We start from the raw sequence: 18,409 nt of genomic DNA, 5'->3' as shown, positions 1-18,409 counted from the left end.
TGAGACGAAAAGTTTTGGCGTGTTAATCGGATATACGGATAGACATTTGAAGTATTAAACGTAACCTAATAACAAAACAAATTACAGATTTCGCCTGTAAACTGCGATGAATTTATTAAGCCTAATTAATCCGTTATTAGCAAATGTTTACTGTAGCACCACATTGTCAAATCATGCATCAATTAGGCTTAAAAGTTTTGTCTCGCAATTTACACGCAATCTGTGTAATTACTCCCTCCGTCCTAAAATATAACAATTTTTAGCCCTCGGGATTTATCCCAAAATATAACAACTTATCAATTAACATTCTCTTCCTAACCAATCACAACCCCTCCACCATTCTCTTTTCTCACATACCTCCACTACTCATCCAATCACAATCTTCCAGCACTCACGTCTACCTACTTTCTTAATAACCGTGTCTAACCCTAAAACTTCTTATATTCTGGGATGGAAGAAGTAGTTTTTTTTGTCAATATTTAATACTCCATGCATGTGTCCAAACATTCATTGTGACGGGATGAAAAGTTTTTACATGGGAACTAAACAGGGCCTTAGTAAAAAGGAATAAGTTTGCTTTACATTCCTCATTTTTACATCAAATCCCTCAACCACAATACAAGATATAAAACCTCGAACTTTTAAAACCACATTGATATATACATTCTTTGGCGGTTTACATGGTCTTTTGGGCTTAGGTGGTGCTTACATAGCAGTGGTCTCACTTGTCATATCATTTTTTCTTCTTTCACAAAAATAAATCATTCATCACTAAAAGTTATTAGGTGAGACTACATGCCATCAGCCCTCCTTCTCTCCTCGCTAGCTCCCTACCTCCCATCACCGGCGTCCCCACGCCACACGGCACACACCACCCATCAGCTTTAGCAATACTTGGTGTTATCCATACGGGACTAGGCCAGCTAGACCAGATCGGTGATATAGTTTTCTTCCTTCTGCGATTCTCCAAGTCAAAAACTCCAATATCACGGGGGCCATTTTTAATTAGCATCAGCAAGTCCACATGGTCGTCAGTGAAGTAGACATGATTTGCTCTTAATTGTGGGTATTCTTCAGCTCTAAGACAAATCGACTGGTTGTGACCAAGAAACAACACATGGTATGGCAAGCTGTTTATTTGCACAAGCTTATTTGCTGCCATGTCAACTTTAAAAACCTTGATTTCTTTAGTACGCATTACAGGCACTATACCATCCTCAGTCTCATAACATAAAGTATCGTCATCCCCATCCTGCTGCTCTGCAGCATCCACTGTCCTCCAAACTTGCAGAAGATCACCCCATGGAGCTCGAATAATGTACATGCTCTCAGAAATACCTTTCATGTGTTTAATAATTTCCTTCCTAGTGACAACGGAGGCTGTGATATCAAAGGCATCGATCTGTCCATGTGATGTCAATGCATACAACAGACCATCATGGTATACACAATCTCTGTAGCGAGTGTTGTGGGGTAACCAGGTCCATTTATCATCTCCTACTCTTGCAAAGGAAAGTTGACAAAATGGATAGTGGATGACCACCACAATGAAGCTTCTAGTCAAGGGATCAGGAAACACAAATGCCTTGTAGTATAGGTGGTCACGCAGCTCACTGGGAGTAAGGATTGGCGACGGCTCTCCATACGGATCTCCATAATCTTTCTCTGCACAGTACCATCCGATCTTGTAGCCTTGGACAACACCAATGTCATTGAAGATGGGCTTCACCTGCTCAATGGTGATCACCGGTGGGAGGGCAATCTGTTGTCCGGTGATTGGATTGACAAGATGAAGCTCGGATAACTCATCAGCAGTAACCACCCAACCATGTGAGGATCCAATCGGCAGTCTTTTGTGCAGCGGCGTCCCTGGGAGAGTTAACCTGAAGGCCCTCTTCTCCACAAGACTGTAGAGGCATGAAACCTTCTCGCCTGAGGATTCAGTGGTGTAGAGCAGGCAGGGAGTCTGCTGCTTGTACTGCCCCATGTCGCGTAGGCTGGTGTAGGCAGAACGCCAGGATTGGCAGACAGATCCCGCACGAACAAGGTCAGGGATCTCCAGGAGGGCAAAGATCTCCATCAGCATATCCTGTGAAAGCTCCGGTAAATCTGCCGCTTGAGTCTCCATAGGAGGTGGATGCACATATTCATATTTTCCGGATTCTTTCAGCAGGAGATCTGATAAGAGTTTGATGAGTAGACGGCACAATTTTTTCGGGCGCATAGCTAGATCCCCTAAGTTGATAATCCTGGCTATGCTACAGGCCTCCATTGGTGCAGATTGAGATCCAATGTCTGCTTCTGCTTGAATACTTGCAAAGATTCAAAGGCTCCTGGCTCCACTTATAACACCTACCTCATGTCAGGGAAGGGAAGAAAACCGACACGGAGACTGAAAAACAAGAAAAAGGATGAGATTCTGACTCCACGCGAAATCGGAGTCTGGGGAAACCGTATTCCGAATTGATGTCTGCGAAGATCGAACATGCATGGAGTGCTAACCTTCGGCGGTGTGGCTGGAGGAGGAGATTGCAAAGATTGAACGTCGAATCCCTGGAGGCTCTGGGCAGCCGTTCCTCGTCGGTGGCGGCGGCTGAAGGTTCGGTGCCACCCGAGATCAGGGTGCGCGCGGCGGTGGCTCCGGGATTCCGGGTGGCGCAGCGCCTAAGACGGCGGCTGGGGGAAAGGGGAGACCGGAGGAGACAACGATGACTGTGGATATTTTCTCGAGAAAAAAAAAAAGAAAGAAGAAAAACTGAACGTCTGATTGAATCTGATCCAACGGGTGTGGCTAATGGGCGATCGAGCGATCGATCCCCATGCCCCGTGTACACACCTCTCCTCCCTTCCTCCTCCCCTTCTCTTCATACTACACTATAAATTTAAAAAAAATAAAAAAATAAAATTGAAAAAATTTATATATAGAAATACTATATATAAAAAATATTTGAATTCAAATTCAAATTTGAAACGGGTATGTAAACTTTTGACTTATAAACTTTGGGTCTATAAACTAATATTTGAATTCAAATTCAAATTTGAATCGGGTATGTAAACTTTTGATTTATAAACTTTCAGTCTATAAACTTTAGGTGTATAAACTTTAGATGTATAGAAATACTATATATAAAAAATATTTGAATTCAAATTCAAATTTGAAACGGGTATGTAAACTTTTGACTTATAAACTTTGGGTCTATAAACTTTAGGTGTATAAACTTTAGATATATAGAAATACTATATATAAAAAAAATTTGAATTTAAATTCAAATTTGAATCGGATATATAAACTTTTGACTTATAAACTTTAGGTTTCTAAACTTTAGATGTATAAACTTGAGGTGTACAAACTTTAGGTGCATAAATTTACTAAAATAGGAAAGTAATGTGGTGCTAAAAAAAGAAAACCACGTGAAGGAGAGGGGGAGACCAGATCCGATCGCCCCTAGCGGCCCCTGGTGATCAATCGCCCATTAGGAGTTTCGTGATCCAACGCCCCTTCTGGTGGGTGCTGTTTGCGATATATAAGTCCATTTTACACCACTAATCCATTTTTTTTCTCTAAAATATACTCTGTAACTTTAAACTGGGTATTTTACACTACTAACTTCCGATATCGTGCAATTTACCAAACCTGATTTTGGCAAACATGGCGCTCATGTGGCAATATACACATCATCAGGAATATACAAGGATTGTGGGTCCCACATGTCACTCTCTCCTCCTCCCCCCTCTCTCTGAAGTCACCGAGCCTAGGACTCGCCAGAGGCAGAGCTCGCGGAGGAGGAGCTGGACGCACCGCCCCCAACTTCTGGGTCCATCTGTCCCCTACTTTCGTTTTGTCGTCACATCACCCGGTCTCCACCACTGCGTTCCACTCTCCTCCCTCCCTCTACTTCCCCACAGTTAAAGAGGACGACGGAGCCAGCCCCCTCGGCCCAAATAGAATAAGATAGGGAAATGAATGGGTGAGGACGAGCTCATAGAAGACAGAGGCACGGGTACTCCTCCGCACGGTGGCTGCGGCCGCTGGCCCTCCCTACGACCGGCGCTGGAGCCATATGTCACACTCTCGGAGTTTTCTTTTTCTCGTAGTTTATAAATCACTAATAAAACATCTATAGAAGGCACTCTTTTTAACTAGGAGCAAACCCTAAATTAATAAGGCAAAATTTGCTAAAGGGCATCTAAAAAACATGTAATTAGCTGATGGATACCGCAAGAACACGAATTTGTTGTTGGGCATCAAAAAACTGGTAATTAGCTGATGGACACTCGCGGACATATTTTATTATTTTCAGAGAAATTGGAGAGAGAAACACACATTAAAGGAGTTTCGTGATCCAACGCCCCTTCTGGTGGGTGCTGTTTGCGATATATAAGTCCATTTTACACCACTAATCCATTTTTTTTCTCTAAAATATACTCTGTAACTTTAAACTGGGTATTTTACACTACTAACTTCCGATATCGTGCAATTTACCAAACCTGATTTTGGCAAACATGGCGCTCATGTGGCAATATACACATCATCAGGAATATACAAGGATTGTGGGTCCCACATGTCACTCTCTCCTCCTCCCCCCTCTCTCTGAAGTCACCGAGCCTAGGACTCGCCAGAGGCAGAGCTCGCGGAGGAGGAGCTGGACGCACCGCCCCCAACTTCTGGGTCCATCTGTCCCCTACTTTCGTTTTGTCGTCACATCACCCGGTCTCCACCACTGCGTTCCACTCTCCTCCCTCCCTCTACTTCCCCACAGTTAAAGAGGACGACGGAGCCAGCCCCCTCGGCCCAAATAGAATAAGATAGGGAAATGAATGGGTGAGGACGAGCTCATAGAAGACAGAGGCACGGGTACTCCTCCGCACGGTGGCTGCGGCCGCTGGCTCTCCCTACGACCGGCGCTGGAGCCATATGTCACACTCTCGGAGTTTTCTTTTTCTCGTAGTTTATAAATCACTAATAAAACATCTATAGAAGGCACTCTTTTTAACTAGGAGCAAACCCTAAATTAATAAGGCAAAATTTGCTAAAGGGCATCTAAAAAACATGTAATTAGCTGATGGATACCGCAAGAACACGAATTTGTTGTTGGGCATCAAAAAACTGGTAATTAGCTGATGGACACTCGCGGACATATTTTATTATTTTCAGAGAAATTGGAGAGAGAAACACACATTAAAGACAATTTTGCCCTTCGGCTTCCTCGAAGAGCACCATCGCCATCCCAGCCACAAGTTCTGCAACTTTCTTCATCCGTGTAGATTTGCAGGTCGATGCTGCCGGTCTCACCACTCTCACCATCTCTCCTCAGATCAGCAAGCACCGACCATCGCCTGTCCCCTCTACTCAGTGTCGTCACAGCCCCCATCAATTTCCACCAGATTTGCCACTGCCTCCTCTACAGCGGTCATCCAAATCCATAGTCAACACGAGCAACACATTATTTGTTCTTGGGCTGCAATAGAGACGGTGGCGGTGGTGACGCACACCGGTGTCAGCGGCGGCCACAGTGCATTCTGGTGATATGGCGCACAATCCTCAGGCAATGTTAGTAGCCGCCGGATGGCAGTAGCCTACTCCAATGGTGATGGCTACTGCTGCGTATGGGAGCATCAATCTTGCAAACATCTATACTTTATGGATGGCTCAAATTGTTTTTTTTTTATCTCGAAGAATTTGCTTGCTTTTCCAAATATGAAAGATTTGGAGTCTTGCATTTGATTGTGCTTGTGGTGGTCGTCGGTGGTGAGCCATTCCAGCGAGGTACCGTGTGCTGTTGATTCTGTAATTTTGGGAATTTATGGTTTTGCTGTGTGTATGTGGGTGACGGACGACACGGACATTCCGACAGCGGTGGTGGCGACTGGCGCTGGCGCCGCCGCGCAGGACATCGTGTTGGTGAGCTCCGGGCGCAACGCCGCCGCAGTCCTTGGGCAGTGAGGCTGGACTTGAGCGGCCCGACGCGTGGGCTGAGCCTGCAGTACTTGGAGGCGCCGGCGAGGGTGTCGACGAGGCCGAGCCTGACTGGCTTGGCGTCCCACCACGTCCTCGGCGACCGGAGCAAGAGCGCCTTGTGGTCCAACAACATCACTTCGAAGTAGTAACAGTGGCGTGGTCGACGACCGCGACCAGCGACCATTTTCTAGCTTCAGCGAGGGCGCCGATGGATTGAAGCCGTGCAGGGGTAGAATTGTACTCTCACACTAGTTTATCTCTCCAATATCTTTAGAAATAATAAAATATGGCTGCGAGTGTCCATCAGCTAATTACTAGTTTTTTTTTTGTGTTCGAAAGCAAATTCGTGTTCTTGCGGTGTCCATCAGTTAATTACACTTTTTTGAATGTCCTGTAGAAAATTTTGCCAATTAACAATGTGTCTAATAATCGGAATTGTTAGGGAGAATTTTTTTTTCGAATTCTCTTTGCTTTAAACGACTAACATGAATTTTAGTGAAATATTCATATTAGAGAAAATAACCTTGTTAATGTTAAATGTCAGGATTTAAATTAATAATTCTTTCCTCTCTCTCCATTGGTCGTGAACCGTTCCCGGTTCACTCCCTGTCCGCGGTTCGTCGTATCCACCAACCCCTTTGTCGCCTGGGTTTCGTTTTGTATGGCGAGCTTAGTCATACTCCTACTTCAATTCGGTTTCCTTTTCCTTTCCCGAAACGGCGCTACATCTGTTTTCCTCCACCTTTCCTATTTAGGTTCCCCTCCCTCCATATTTCTTTCCCTCCTCCCCACGGCCGTGCGCGCACCCCTCCTCCCCCTCGGCCGAGCCGCACGCCCTCCTCCCCCCTTGCTGCGCATCCCCACCGGCCCCAGCGTATCCTTCTCAATCTCCCCTATATAAGTCATCATACCCCCCCCCCCCCTTCTTTTTCTACTTTTCACCCGCCTAAACCCTAGCTGCCACCTCCTCCTCTCCCATGCGCCATCACCCTAACTGTCGCTAGCCGTCGCCACCACCCCTCGTCACCACCATCGTCGTTGTTGCGTCGCTGGTGAGCTGCCCTTTTTCCCGCTGGCATGGTTGCCGTTGCAGCTGTCTTTTAGCCTATCTAATCTACTCCGTGTTGTGTGTAACCCTAGCGTCGCCGTCGTCTCAGGGAGTTGCCGCCGGACCGCCGCCACCGCCGTCTCTCCCTCTCCGGTCGTTCCTCATCGGTGAGGTCCCCTTCTTGTTTCTAGGGTTTGGATTCTATGTTACCTTAGCTGTGTTGCGTCACCGTCGGGTCGATGTGCGTGTGCAGCCGCTAACCGTAAAATATACGTTTAACTTATCATAAAACATTAAAAAACCCTCTATTTTTTCTAATTGTTGACATTATAAATGAGGTAAATTTTGGTACAGGATACTTAGTTTGTAATTTGGTAGAGGACATAAAAAAGGTAGGACGCGAATTCGTGGTCATAGTTCCTGGACACGAGAAAAATCGATCCTTAGAAAAAAACATTCTCAAAATATGATTAATTATTACTGGACACTGTACAAATCAAAATATTTATTTATGTTTGAAAAAGAGAGACAAATAGTGTAAAATCTAATGCCCCTAGACCCACTGTCATATTTTTTTTCTGAAAAAGTCTGAATTACCTTCCCGAATTATTGCATGAGTAAGAAATACTCCCTAGACCTAAAAAACCAGACATTTTTCAACCTTAGGTATTAATGCCGGATGAACAACACCCCTAATAAATATACATGTTGTGGCCCACTTGCGTGTGGTGGCGGACCCGAAGGCGTCCCTCCTCGTCCTTACCGTCCGGTACAACCCCACCACCACCACCGCCATCGTCGCCGGCGACCGGAGCAACTAGGTTCAGTGATATAGAGAGGATGAAGAGAGAGAAGAGGGGAAAGAGCCGGAGGAGGAGGTCCTGGCGGTGGAGGCGACGAGCCCTTCCGCCAAATCATCCGAGGAGCAATCCGACGCAGCCGTCCGAGAAGAAAGAAGTCGAGCCAGCCATACGGGAGGCCCTAACCGCCGATGCCGCCACCGACATCTCCCCGCCCATGGCCACCGTCAGCTGTTGGCCCCGTGGCCACCGTTGAGGAGGAGAGCGACGCAGCGGGAGCTCCTGGCCGCGCAGCGTGGTGCCTTCGCCGTGTCCCTGTCCACGCTGCACATGACCGCTGGCGAGGAGGAGGATAGCAGCACCGCAGGAGCAAGCCTTTCCACCGCCATGCTCCCTGTCGTGCCCCTGTCCACACTAGTCGCGGCCGCTAGCAAGGAGGAGGAGAGCGACGCCACGGGAGCTAGCCCTGCCGCCGCCGAGCTCCGCTCCTTGTCACCGCCGTCGTGCCCCTATCCACCTTGCTCACGACCAGCCGCTCTTCTCTCCGCCATTCAACTCGTGTGGTGACCGGAGGGGTAGTTTGGTCAGCCGAAGTGCAAAAAATGGTGGAAATTATGTGAAATGGCGAATATGGCAAAACAACGGTGTGGCATCGGTTGGGAGTGGCTTTTTAACGAATCCAATTGGCAGAGTGGCATTTGAGCGAAACCCTCTTTTGACAGTGGCACAATGCCCAATTTCTCTCCAACGCCGGGGGAGGGGGAGGGGGGCAGGGGTTTCCCACCAAAATTTTGATTGGAATTTACAAGGCAAAGTACAAGGTTTTAATTTTCCCGTAAACAAAGTAGATAAAAGACCTACAAGTAAAGAAATATTAATAAAGATTAATTAAAACTAAATTTAATTTTCTTCTTGAAATATAGTGATGAATAAATAAGTAACTTCATATTACTTTTTTTTCAAAAATACAGGAATACAAGCTAAAAAGGACTTTAGGTTGTGTTCAGGAGTCTATGTTCCCAACTACTCACTCTTGTTTTATACGCGTACGCTTTTCAAACTGCTAAACGATATACTTTTTGCAAAATAATATTGTTGAAAAGTTGTTTTAAAAGATTATATTACTCTATTTTTCAAGATAGTTTTAACTAATACTTGATTAATTATGTCTTAATGGGTTACTTCTTCTGTGCTAGAGGAAGAGTTTCCCAACCGTCACAAACAAAGACAACCACCTCTATGAACTCAGTTGAGACGGGCTTCTCCCGTTGAGTGGAGTCCGGGCATGTGCCTCGACTCAAGGGCCGCCTCCTCCCACCCTCGACGACGACGCCATCGCCACTCTCCACGGCCAGGCCATCACCGTCCTCAACGTGAAGGTCTCCGTCGATCTCGCCGCCGACAGCTATTCCCGATTGCGCGGATTGTTTCTCATCGTCCTCGGCAATTATGCGCTTGCGGACGATGTGCTCGTCGGTGCTCCTCGTCTCGATCAGGGGAGCCATCCTCGCCGCCGCACGCTTTCCCGAGAGCACGCTACCTGTTCGACAGGGGTGTGCTCTCTGATGCAAACATGTACATGTTTACGAGTATATGTCTAAATTAAATCCATATGGTTTTATACATATTGAGAACATAAGTGAGTTGTGAAATACTATGGTAAGAAAGAAAAGAAAAATAAAAACAAGCTACTCGAGTACGCCAGCCATGCCGTGCGATTCGACTGGCTAACTATAAGACAGTAGAAAATATGAAGGAAAAAGAATAATTTGCTAGTAGCATTTTGGAAGTTTTTATTTATTATAAAAACAATAGAGGGGACAGGAAAAAAATCTAAAAGAAAAACAAAAAAAATTTAAACCGAGCGGGAATCGAACACAGGACATACGGGTTGAAAGCTACTCGTGTACATCAGCCAAGCAATGCAGTACTTGTATTTATTGAAAGAGCAACCAATTTTGACAGGATGAGCTTGGCTTGGCCTCCACCGAGCTCAGGGCCTCAGGCCCCTTCTCGAAGCTTGGAGCGCAGCCGCGGCGGCGCCATTGCTGTGGCTTGCTTCGGTTGAGCCGCACGCGCACCAGGTGCGACCGACCGAGCGGCTGAGCAGCGGCGGATGAACCCAGACGCCGAAGCTGGCGTCCGAATGAGGACGGATTTCCGGCGGCGAGGCGGCCGTGCAGAAGGCGGTTATAATAACAACCTCGTGTTCTGGGTCTTGAGCTCCAAGAAATCGCCCTCCACCGCGCCGATCGCCGCTTCCCACCGTGACGCCGCCTCCTCTCGCCGCCGCGCACTTCCCCACCACCGCGCCCAAGAAACGACCTCCGCCGCCGTCGCTTGTCGCCCCGGCGGTGACTCCGTCCTGCAACGCCTCCGCCCACGGCGAGCCATCCTCGCCGCCGCGCGCCCGCTACCTGTTCGACAGGAGGCGTGTCTCATCCGCGCGCTCGCCGCCGTCTCTTCTTCGCCACGCGCGGCGGACACGTCCTGCTCTCCGCCGCCGTTGGCGCCCCGCGTCGATGGCAAGAAGAAGGGCAAGAAATCTTGCACGCCTCCGAGAAGAGCCGGGTCCGCCACCGCCACCGCCGGCGTCGTCGTCCACATCCGACACATCACCAGATGGACGACGACGCGTCGGAGGGTGCCTGCACTGCGTTTGGAAGGCGTTGAAGAGGTGGGCGTTTGGGTGGCGCACCTCTTCGGCTGCACCGCGCGTCGCCGCCGAGCCAGGACCAGCACCACCCAAGCGCGCCGCCGCTTTCGGCGCGACAGGTAACCATGCATGGAAATAACAACTCGCCACGGCAAGAAAGAAAGAGGAGCCGGATGAGGAAGAGGGAGACGATCAGCCGCAGGACGGCGATCTGGAAGATGACTAGCTACTAATTAAGGTCCTCTTGGATTGTCATGCATTCTGTTCGTGGGGACATGCGAATGTTTGGTCATCATTTTCAGGGTCAAGTTAATTAGCAGCTAGCGTCATAGGAGTCAAAACGAATTTATTAAACCTAATTAATTCGTCATTAGTACATGTAGAGTTACTATAGCATTTATGGCTAATCATGGATTAATTAGGCTTAAAAGATTCGTCTCGCGATTTTCATGCAAACTGTGCAATTAGTTTTTCATTTTATCTATATTTAATGCTCCATGCATATGTTTAGAGATTTTAGAAGTGCTAATAAATACTATGCTTGCATGTTGAGCTCTAGATGTTTAGGCTATTCCCAACCAAATGACTAGGATAGTGTCCATATCATTAAATAAGCTGCCACCTAGTATGAAAAATGATATGGCAAGTGAATAAATGAGGAAGGAGAAGGCCGGAACCATTGGTTTCTACACCATCCAAAACATCATGTGAGATACTAAGTAGCATTAAATTTAAGTATGTAATAGTGGTGTTTGCATTGAAAACGTAGTGCCTAGTACTAGTTTCTTGATGATGTGTGGTTTGTCAAAACTATGTCTAGTGTCTTGGGTTGGGAATGGCCATTAGTGATCATTAGCTTTATAGAAAGAAGATATGTGTTACTCCCTAAACCTTTTCTTTATCCACCCCTAGATGAAATTGACCATTTATTTTTGCCATATTATTTTAGGTTTTGGATAATTTTTACTAGAAAAAGAAGAAGTACAAGGAATTCATTGATGCCAGGGCAAAATTTTCAGAAAAGTTCGAGTTATGTCATCTGTGCTTCTTCGAAAGAGCACCCAGATTTCCTTGGGATGGAGTCATCCATCGCAAAGAGGAATGTTTTATTTAATTAACTAGCAATGATGCCCGTGCGTTGTAACGGGTAAAGGTAATTTTAATCATGTATATTGGTGGGAAAAAAATATAAAGGATTCATAATCATAATAATAATATTAATGAAATAAAATTGCAGTGACCTTTGGTCAAAAAGATAAAATTATATAATTAATTTTCCATTAATTCCATTAGCTAAAAATAATATAATACGAAGTAGGAAAGTTATTCTCAAATTTTAGCAATTTTCAAAAAGCTTAAATAGAGCAAACTAATTATATAAATGAAAACAAATTTAATCACCTAAATAAAACAATTAGACCTGTAATTGAAAATCTGTTGTCAGTTCAGTTAAACATGAGCCTGCGGGTGTGTGTGGTATATATCTCTTACTCGTATGTCGTGGTCTTTTTTTCACATAGAAAAAATGCTCGTGCGTTGCGACGGGTAATTAAAATTATAACAATATAAAAATATTATATGGTTAAGGTTTAGTTTTACATGATATGAGCTCTTTAAGAAAATATATTTATAATGAAATAAAAAAGTTCAGCTGTAGTGACCTAAAGTGAACTTGTTCCATACGGAGCGTACACATGGTCAATGAGGCGGCCCAATAGTGTGGGCGGCCTGGGAATAGAATCGGGGAGGAACAACTTAAGCGACCTAAAGTGAACTTATTCCGTGTGGGCGGCCTGGGAATGGCGTTCGGCCTGACGCGGGAGAAGCCAGAGCTGTCCGATCTGATAAACGGTCATCCCGACCTATATAAAAGTTCAACGGCCCAAACCCTAACCCTAAAATCATTTCCCCTCCCCCCTCTCTCTCAAAACAATGTGGCGACGGCCCGACATACCGACATCCCTGCGACGGTGGTAGCGGTTCAGCAGCGACGGCGACACCCTCCCCTTCCGGCGTCAGCGTTTTCTTAGTTTTCTTGAATCTGATCTTATATTCTATTCTTGTAGTAGTGTTTTCTTTAGAATTTAGGTCCAAATTTGATGCGGTCTCTCATTTTTTTTCTTTCTTTTCTCTTTTTATTTTTTGCCATCAGAGAGGGATTAAAGCGGAATCGATCGCACGTGCGATGGCATTTCTATAACCTATAATCCATAAAAAAAATTTTAATTAGGTATATATAGATATTGAATCAGACTTTCCTTTTTTTTCATTTTTTTTGCCCTTTTTTCGTTACTACGGATGTCAGAAACATCTTTATTTTTTTTACCACGTCACATATAATCAGATTCGATTTTTTTCGCCGATTTCTTTTTCACGCTTTTTTTCACGGATGGACGACGGAAACACTTTTTAATTTTTAAGTAGTAGAGATAGAGATAAATATACAGATAGATAGAGAAAGAGAAACGAAAAACTTTTTTCGTACTTTTTTTTGGAATCGGACAGAAAAAAATTTTACGCTTGTTTTTTTTACCGCGTTGATGGAATCGGATTCGATTTGTTTTTTTACCACGCCGTGTCACATATAATAGGATTCGATTTTCTTTGGAATCGGACATATACTTTTTTCTTTTTTTTGGCCCTTTTCTTTACCGCGTCGACAGAATCGGATTCGTTTAAATTTTTTTCCTTTTTTCGCCCTTTTTTTACCGTGTAGACCAAGTCAGATTAGTTTCTTTTTTTTCCTTTATTTCGTCCCTACTTTTTTGGATCGGACTTTTTTTTTCTTTTTTTCCGGTTTTTTCCCTTCTTTCGCCCGTTTTGATCAGACTTTGTTTTTTTTGTTTCACATGGTTTTTTTTTCGTCCGCGGAGATTTTTTTGTTTCGTCCGTTTTTTTATCGGACATAGTTTTTTTGCCCGGTTTTTTTCGCACGGTTTTTTCTCTCACGGTTTTTTGACGGACGATAGAAGCATATCTTATTTTTTAAGGAAAGTAGAGATTTACCCCTTCCTACTCAAAGAAAAGTGCGAGGATAGAAATAAACTTATTTATGAACAAAACAAATTTACAAATTTGTCTTTCTCTCTATGCAGGTAATCAAACATGTTTACGAAAATCATGTTTACGAAAATCATGGACTTTATGGTGCTGCCTGCCCTGAGAACGGATGTGCTGTGCGATTCCGTACGGAGGAGCATCGTTTATTACACGTTCAGAACTGTCAAGAACTCCTCGAGGTGAGAGATTTTTAATATACCTTATTTAGTGCGCGCAATTATGTATATTAACTGTTAATCGAATTTGTAAATAACTCAGGAATACCCCGGAGTTACAGCAGCTGTCGAGATTTTGTAGAGGCGGATAGGGGAAGGAAACAATATTCTGGAGTCACAGAGATTTTGTAGAGGCTGACGGTCGGAGGATTTTTTTTTTTTTACAAATGGAATAGATTGCTGAGAGAGGTACATATAAATGTTTGTTCCCTAATACGAAATGGAATGAATCGATTAGCACCATATTACACCTTATATGATAGAAACTGGTAGAGAGATTTTACTTTGGGTTTGACGTGAATGCTTTTGAATCATGCATGTAGGTGGAACGTACATGTCCGGGAAGCTGTGAGCAGAAGAGTTAGAAATCAAGATTAGGATTTGAATTGGTCACTGGAATCTTATGTTGGATTGACTTTGTAAAACTGTGGCCTTTATCTTCGTCTCCTGTTCTGTTTGCTTGACACGTAAACGATCATCAGACCTGCTTGGCACTACATATTTGATCCTGTAATAAATATCCATTTGAACTGTATTCGTGTGGAACTATTGCAAGGTTTCTGAAACTAATTCATGTGGAAGGGCTTTTGAGGAGCTTATCATTTTTATAGATGCTTTACTTTGTTCTGGCAATTTAAAATATTCCCTTTGTATAAATCAAAAGGCTTGCTTAATTTGCTAAGTAGTTATTTACATCTACAGATATTCGGCAACTAAAACAATTAAAAACCCTGTTGTCTTTTAAAATTGTCGATATTATTAACTTAGAATGAATTTCATTTGAAGTTCTTACTAATTCATCATGAAAAATTTCATTATACATGTTTAACTTATCATATAAAACATTAAAAAAACCTCTATTTTTCTTAATTGTTGACGTTATTAATAAGGTAAATTTTGGTGCATGATACTTAAGTTTGTAATTTGATAATGACAATATGGTGCTACAGTAAACATTTGCTAATGACAGATTAATTAGGCTTAATAAATTCGTCTCGCGGTTTACTGACGGCTTATGTAATTATTAGTTTTCTTATTAATGTCCAAACACTCCATGTGACACTTAATATAATATATGATGTGACACATCAAAACTTTATAGCCCTCGATCAATACCCCCTCAATCCCTCAGGCCATAAGGTGATTTCTTCCACACATCTGTTTACTAGCCTAGTATTGATTGTGGTTGCCCACAAAAGACCACATCATGTCGATGATATCATATACTACAGCATATATAATCCCCATAAACAAAGTAGATAAGAGACCTAGAAGTAAAGAAATATTAATAAAGAATAATTAAAAATAATGTTAATTTTCTTCTTGCAATATAGTGATGAATAAATAGATAACTTCATATTACTTTTTTCAAATAGTACTACTCTATATGACGATATACTTTTTGAAAAAAAATGTTGTAGAAAACTTGTTAATATATTATATTAATCTATTTTTTATGTTAGTTTTAACTAATACTTGATTAATTATGTGTTAATGAGTTACTTCTCATGTGCCAGAGGAATGGTTTCCCAACCGGCACAAACGAAGACAACCACCTCTATGAACTCAGTTAAGACGAAGGCGTGTGCCTCAACTCAAGGGCACGTACCATGGACGATACGACCATGCAACATACGCGCACCCCATGGCGAGGCAGCTGTGGTGGCGCGCCCGACCGGCCATCAGCGTCCTTAGCGCGCCTCAGCTGCAGCTTGCAAGGCACTCGCGCCCATCTTTCAGGGCCTATTCTCCGCGCTTGAAGCCGCCACCAATGACGACACCCTGTCCTCTAACATGGTGTCGCCCACGATGTCCTTGCCCCCTGCGACCGTTGCTTCCGTGCTTGTTCTGGCGCCCATCGTCCCGCCTCCTGCGTAACTCCCACCTGAGATCACGGCGTTGCGCGCCCGTCTCGAGGTTCATGGCGCGCCGGGAGCGCCTCCTCTCGATATTGCGCCGTAGGAGCCGCCTCCTCCCACCCTCGAGGACGACGCCATCGCCACTCTCCACGGCCAGGCCATCACCGTCCTCAACGTGAAGGTCTCCGTCGATCTCGCCGCCGACAATATTCCTGGTGGCGCGGATTGTTTCTCGTGGTCCTCGGCAAGTATATGCGCTTGCCGACCACATGCTCATCGGTGCTCCTCGTCTCGATCAGGGGAACCATCCTCGCCGCCGCACGCTTTCCCGAGCGCATGCTACCTGTTCGACAGGGGTGCTCCGCCGTTGATGCCCCGCTAGCCTTCCCTGCCTCGGCAACACCGTCCGTGATCCTCTCACGGCCACACCACCTCGTCAGGTGTCAATTGAACTTTTTTCTTTACTTTTTACTTGGAAATGGTGATGAGTAAAATAAATATTGACTATCCATCAGTGTCGACACATTAGTACCATGTTGACGGAAACCATGTAAATACGACTTTGAGCATGAATTTTAAACTTGGAGAATTGAGGGTTCAAATGAACACATCCTTCGCTTTTTACTTGAAAATGGTGATGAGTAAAATAAATGTAATATAATAAATTTTGGAAATTAGTAGTTTTGAATATAATTAAATTAAGAAAAAAGTACAAATTACCCCTTAAACTATCGCGGTCGATCGAATTACCCCGCAAAACTCAAATACCAGATATTTCACACCCTAAACTTGTAAAACCGGATGAATTACCGTCCTACTCAAAAATCAACATTTTTTTTTAAAAAAATAATCGTTGAAACCCACCTATCAGCTTCTCTCCCCCTCACCCCTCTCTCTTCCTTTTTTCATTCCTCTCTCTCATCTCTGTGGCGTCGTGGGTGGTGAGGACAGTGGAGGATGGCGGTGTTGTCAGGATGGCACGGGCGGTAGGCAGAAGCGTCGCTGGGAGGGCGCGGTGGGTGGCGAGGCGCCAAGGAGGACAGTGGAGGTGGCGGGAGGCGGAAACGTGGGGAGGGCGCGGTGGCCGGTGGGCCGCGCTGAGGAGGACAGTGGAGGCGGTGGATGCTGCCAAGGCTGGGGGCTATGGCGACATGGCGACAAGTCCTCGATTCCGCCGGCGCACGTGGCTCCTCCTCCGCATCCACTGGCGCACAGCTCCTTTGTCTTCGCCGGCGAGCATGGCTCCTCGGCTGCACCTGCCATCCCTGTTGTCTCCATCGCGTTTGGCTCTGCGCCATGCCGCGCGCGCGATGTCGGAGGGAAGGAGAGAGAGAGTTTAGTACTACTCTATATGACATGTGGGGCCCTGTTAATTTTTTTATGTTTTTTTTGGAGATTGGATTGCCACGTTAGCGCCAAATGTATACCATGTAGAACAAAACCGTTCCGAACTACCACGTGTACACGTAGGATGAAAACCACTCTAAATTGAGTCAGGGGTAATTCGTCCGGTTTTTGTACGTCATCTGTGCTATGCCGTCCGATTCATGTACGTGTGTGCGTTTCATCGGATCAAGTTCCTATTGTGAACGACGTAGCTTTCCTACTATATGTTTCTATAGGAGAGCAAACATGGACATGTTTATGAGTATACGTCTAAATTGAGAACATAAGTGAGTTGTGAAATACTATGGTAAGAAAGAAAAGAAAAACAAAAAAAAAACTCCATATGGTTTCATACATATTGAGAACATAAGTGAGTTGTGAAATACTATGGTATGGTAAGAAAGAAAAGAAAAAACAAAAAAAAACGTACAAACCGAGATTAGAACACAGGACCAACGAGTTGTAAGCTTCTCGAGTAAGCCAGCCCAACTATGCAGTTAGACTGGTTATAACAAAAGAGCAACCTATTATGAATTATTATCTCTAATTCATATTTTGGTGATTAGAGCGTAAAAGAAAGGAATGATAAAAAAAATTGGAAGTTTTTATTATATAGAAACAATGGAGAAAATTATTAGAGAGTAAAAAAAGAAAAGAAAATTAGAGCGTAAAAAAAAGAAAAATATGCACCAACGGAGATTCGAACCTACGTAGAAAAAGGAAATAATTATTAAAAGCCCTCAGATTGGCTTGGCTGCTCATGCCCCTGCTCGAAGCTTGGAGCGCAGCCGCGGCGGCGCCATTGCTGTGGCTTGCTTCGGTTGAGCCGCACGCGCACCAGGTGCGACCGACCGAGCGGCTGTGAAACAATGCGGATGAACCCAGACGCCGAAGCTGGCGTCCGAATGAGGACGGATTTCCGGCGGCGAGGCGGCCGTGCAGAAGGCGGTTATAATAACAACCTCGTGTTCTGGGTCTTGAGCTCCAAGAAATCGCCCTCCACCGCGCCGATCGCCGCTTCCCACCGTGACGCCGCCTCCTCTCGCCGCCGCGCACTTCCCCACCACCGCGCCCAAGAAACGACCTCCGCCGCCGTCGCTTGTCGCCCCGGCGGTGACTCCGTCCTGCAACGCCTCCGCCGTGACGCTCCGCCCGCGGCGAGCCATCCTCGCCGCCGCGCGCCCGCAACCTGTTCGACAGGAGGCGTGCCTCATCCGCGCGCTCGCCGCCGTCCCTTCTTCGCCACGCGCGGCACGTCCTGCTCTCCGCCGTCCACCGTTCGCGCCCCGCGTCTGCACCGTCTGACCCATGCCCCGTGCTGCCAAGATGACAAGAACAAGGCCATCTTGGACGCCACCGAGAAGAGCCGGGTCCGCCACCGCCGGCATCCTCGTCGACGCTAGAGAGATCACCAGGGCGACGAGGA

General features: G+C 45.3%; 1 protein-coding gene across 1 annotated transcript; it reads right to left on the bottom strand.

Annotated features, from left to right (window-relative positions):
• Positions 1 to 554: 554 nt before the first annotated feature.
• On the bottom strand, positions 555 to 2,704 carry LOC4350794 (putative F-box protein At4g17565). The gene is made up of 2 exons (XM_015760100.3): positions 2,503 to 2,704; positions 555 to 2,392 (listed from the first exon to the last, which is right to left on the bottom strand). The coding sequence occupies exon 2, from the start codon at positions 2,270 to 2,272 to the stop codon at positions 782 to 784; it is 1,491 nt and encodes a 496-aa protein (XP_015615586.1). The 5' UTR covers positions 2,273 to 2,392; positions 2,503 to 2,704; the 3' UTR covers positions 555 to 781.
• Positions 2,705 to 18,409: the final 15,705 nt, after the last annotated feature.

Source organism: Oryza sativa, chromosome 11 (genome assembly GCF_034140825.1).
Source record: "Oryza sativa Japonica Group chromosome 11, ASM3414082v1".
Lineage (NCBI taxonomy): Eukaryota > Viridiplantae > Streptophyta > Magnoliopsida > Poales > Poaceae > Oryza > Oryza sativa.
This window is presented reverse-complemented; position numbering and strand designations above follow the sequence as displayed.

Excerpts from the sequence above, each read along its gene's own strand:
- LOC4350794 (XM_015760100.3), bottom strand. The coding sequence starts at position 2,272 with ATGGAGGCCTGTAGCATAGCCAGGATTATCAACTTAGGGGATCTAGCT.